The sequence below is a fragment of the Helobdella robusta genome (genome assembly GCF_000326865.2).
Source record: "Helobdella robusta unplaced genomic scaffold HELROscaffold_2, whole genome shotgun sequence".
Taxonomy (NCBI): Eukaryota; Metazoa; Annelida; class Clitellata; order Rhynchobdellida; family Glossiphoniidae; genus Helobdella; species Helobdella robusta.
Genome location: NW_008704083.1, coordinates 2582551 through 2585890, shown reverse-complemented (window position 1 = coordinate 2585890; position 3340 = coordinate 2582551). Strand labels below are relative to the sequence as shown.

Below are 3340 nucleotides of genomic sequence, written 5' to 3'. Positions count from 1 at the left end.
AATAAAAAATATGTTAATTTCATTAACTCTATTCAATTTTGTTAACAACGAATCATTACATTTGAATAGATGTGTTTTGTCATTTTTGGTTTTAATATTTTATTTATTTCGGACTATTTTTCTTTAGACGTTTTACATTTTTTAAACTTATTGTCATAATATTCTTTTTCTTTAACTCTCTTTAGTTTAATAAAATAATTTTTTGATCTAATGTATGCGTTTTTATTCTCTAATGTAGGATTACATATATAAAACCTATAAAAAGCATTCTTGCGCAAACTGTAGTTATACAAGTTAATATCCATCCAAGGTTTTCTAAAGCGGTCCTTTTTGGTGACTATTGGACATACAGTATTAATACAATCCAAATAGGTTAGAAAAAAGTTTTCATAATCCGTCTCTTAGCTGGTATCATCAGTCAAAACAGGCCAAGAAACATCACCAAGAAGTTTATTTGCTAATCTCACATTTTCGTCCTTCATTACACGGGTTCTTACTGGTTGGCGCATGCTCACAACAGATTGTCCACCCCATTTCAGTGAAACAAAAATCGGCATATGATCTGAAGTCTTCACATATGATGCCTTTCAATAGGTAATGACGGTCATTGGTGAAGATATTATCAATGATAGACATAGCAGGGTAAAATATAAGAGTTGGTTATTTATAATAGGATGTAAGTCAAATCCACTTAGGAGATCCAGGAAAGATCGAGACGTATTATTATCAATTGCCAGATTAATATTGAAGTCACCCAGGATATATACATTAGAACCATTATCTATCTTTAGATGACTACTCAGAAACTCATATAGAGCTTCGAAGAAATCAGTTGTTTTTATTGTTGGACATTTATAAATACTAATTAAGTATTGATTACTGTTATTATAACCAGTTTTAATACCTGACCATTCAAAGTGATTAGTATTAAAAGATCGATCGTTATTTAAATTTAGGAAAATTATATCACTATTTAATAAAATTCCTGTTCCACCTCCTTTCTTGGTGGTTCTATTATTGATTACCAAGGTATGATGTGGCAAGTTGCATTATCATTCAACCAGGTCTCACTTAAAGCAATGACACAAAAATAAGAACCAATACTCTTCACTGATTGAGTTATTTCTTCGAGATGAGCATTTAGACTACGGCAGTTAATATGCATTACAATTAACTCATATTTACCAATGCTTAACAAATTTTTATACACATCAGCGATTGTGAAATACTTAGACATTGAATTAAATTTATAAATATAGGACATATTATCATCAAAATTAAATGATCGAAACAAATTGATATTATAGTTGTTATACCAATTCATATTACAGACACCTAAATGATTGATAGAATTTACATTATCATTCATATTAAGATACATAACATTTAGATCTTCATTCATATTATCAATATTAATATTTGGAGACATAGTATTCATATCCACAAATATATCATCATTCTTGTTACAATTAATATTACTCACCATGACATCAACCGTATTATCGAACTTATCACCATTTATTATATGGTTTATATTTTATATTTTACATCATTTAAAACAGCATTTATGTCATCATTCATATTAAGGTTAATATCATCATTCTCATCAGGGTCCATGTCATCATTCATAATAGTAATCATGTCATCATTTACATTTAAGTTAATATTATCATTCGCATCCATATTCATGTCATAATTCACATTAATATCACTCACAACACCATTCATGTCGTTCTTCACATTAACAACATTATTAATAACAGCCTACATGACCTCATTCATATTAGCAATATTATTATTCACCACTTCATTCCCACTAAAGTTAATATCATCAATCACATCAGCCTCCATGACATCACTCATAATAATAACATCATTCATAACAGCATTCATGACTTCATTCACACTGTAGTTAATATCATCATTCACCTCAGCATTGATCTCATCTCTCACATTAATAACATTACTAACATCATTCATGACATCATCCACATCTACTTTTTTATCATCATTCACTTTAATAACATTATTATGTTCAGCATTCATGAATTCATTTACATTAAAGTTAATATCATCATTCACATCTGCTTTTTTGTCATCATTCATATTAATAAAAACATTATGAATAGCATTCATGTATTCATTTACATCATAGTTTATATCAACATTCACATCATTATTGGTAGCAGAAAACAGTCATAAATCACCATTTTTAGTCTCGTTATCAATTGCTCGCTTATTTTGTTTAAAGACCCATTCACGTACCAGAATATCCTTCGGCATTATATCAGGGTCAGTCATCTTATTACTGTTAATTGCCTCAACACAGACTCTGAAGCTAGAGGCATCATCATCATCCTTGTTAGAGGCTTCATCCAGAGATTTGTCCTTGCCAACCAAAACAGGATAGCAAGTTATCACCTTTATTCCGTTTGTTGATAGGAAATCCATGATATCACTTCTTTTACAGGCCTTGAGGTTGCTCATCAAGAAGACCTTTTTTTGACAAGGTTTTTATTGGCCTGCAATCTGCAGCCTTCATTAATCTTATTACCAATTATTTTTAATGGCGATTTCTTTCTGGATTTAAATTTTTTTGGTTTATCTGAAGTACAGGGCTCCGGCACAGACAAATCATTTTTTAAACAGCTCAGTGTGTTAATTATCTTAACGGGAGATTTGACAATTTCTGCATAGCTTGAAGGTTCTGAGATGACCTTGCCAAACGAATGTTTTTTTTTCCTCATCGTGACATTCATGGACTGATCATCTATGCCATCCACAGGAAGGTTAGGGAATTCATGCAACGGCTGTGATCCTGACACTGACATAGCATTGTCCTTGTTCACTTCTTTGCCTTTTTTAGCCAATGCGATTGTTTGGATGACAGAAGAAATTTGGTTAAGATCTTCAGAAAACCTTTTAATACCAGATGTCAGCATATCAATCACAGTATTTGACCATTTGGTTACACTTAAAGAATCATCATTATCATTTGAGACTAGTTGGCAAGTCAACCATCCCAAGTGTTGTAACGCCTGTCCGGCTGCTTGGAGTAATTCACCTACTCCCTCCGTTGAATACATTTAGTTCGTACTATTCCAATTTCGCAATACTCAAAGCAAAAGTTCAACAAATTCACTAAATTAAAAAGGTGAGAACGACACAATTCAAACTCGGCAACGTAAAATAATTTTCGGCGACTTAAAATGATTACATCCATCCGCCATTAGACCAAAGACCAAAATCAAACAAAGAAAATGAAAACAAAGAAGTAATAAAAACTAACATTGTAAATAATGACAAAGAAGAATATGATGCTCTCGATGAAGAAAAAGAA

General features: G+C 31.3%; 1 protein-coding gene across 1 annotated transcript; it reads right to left on the bottom strand.

Moving 5' to 3' along the window:
• Nucleotides 1-2486: 2486 nt before the first annotated feature.
• HELRODRAFT_160182 (hypothetical protein) lies at nucleotides 2487-3086 on the bottom strand (the record flags this gene model as incomplete). The annotated part of the gene is made up of 1 exon (XM_009017177.1): nucleotides 2487-3086. The coding sequence occupies one exon, from the start codon at nucleotides 3084-3086 to the stop codon at nucleotides 2487-2489; it is 600 nt and encodes a 199-aa protein (XP_009015425.1).
• Nucleotides 3087-3340: the final 254 nt, after the last annotated feature.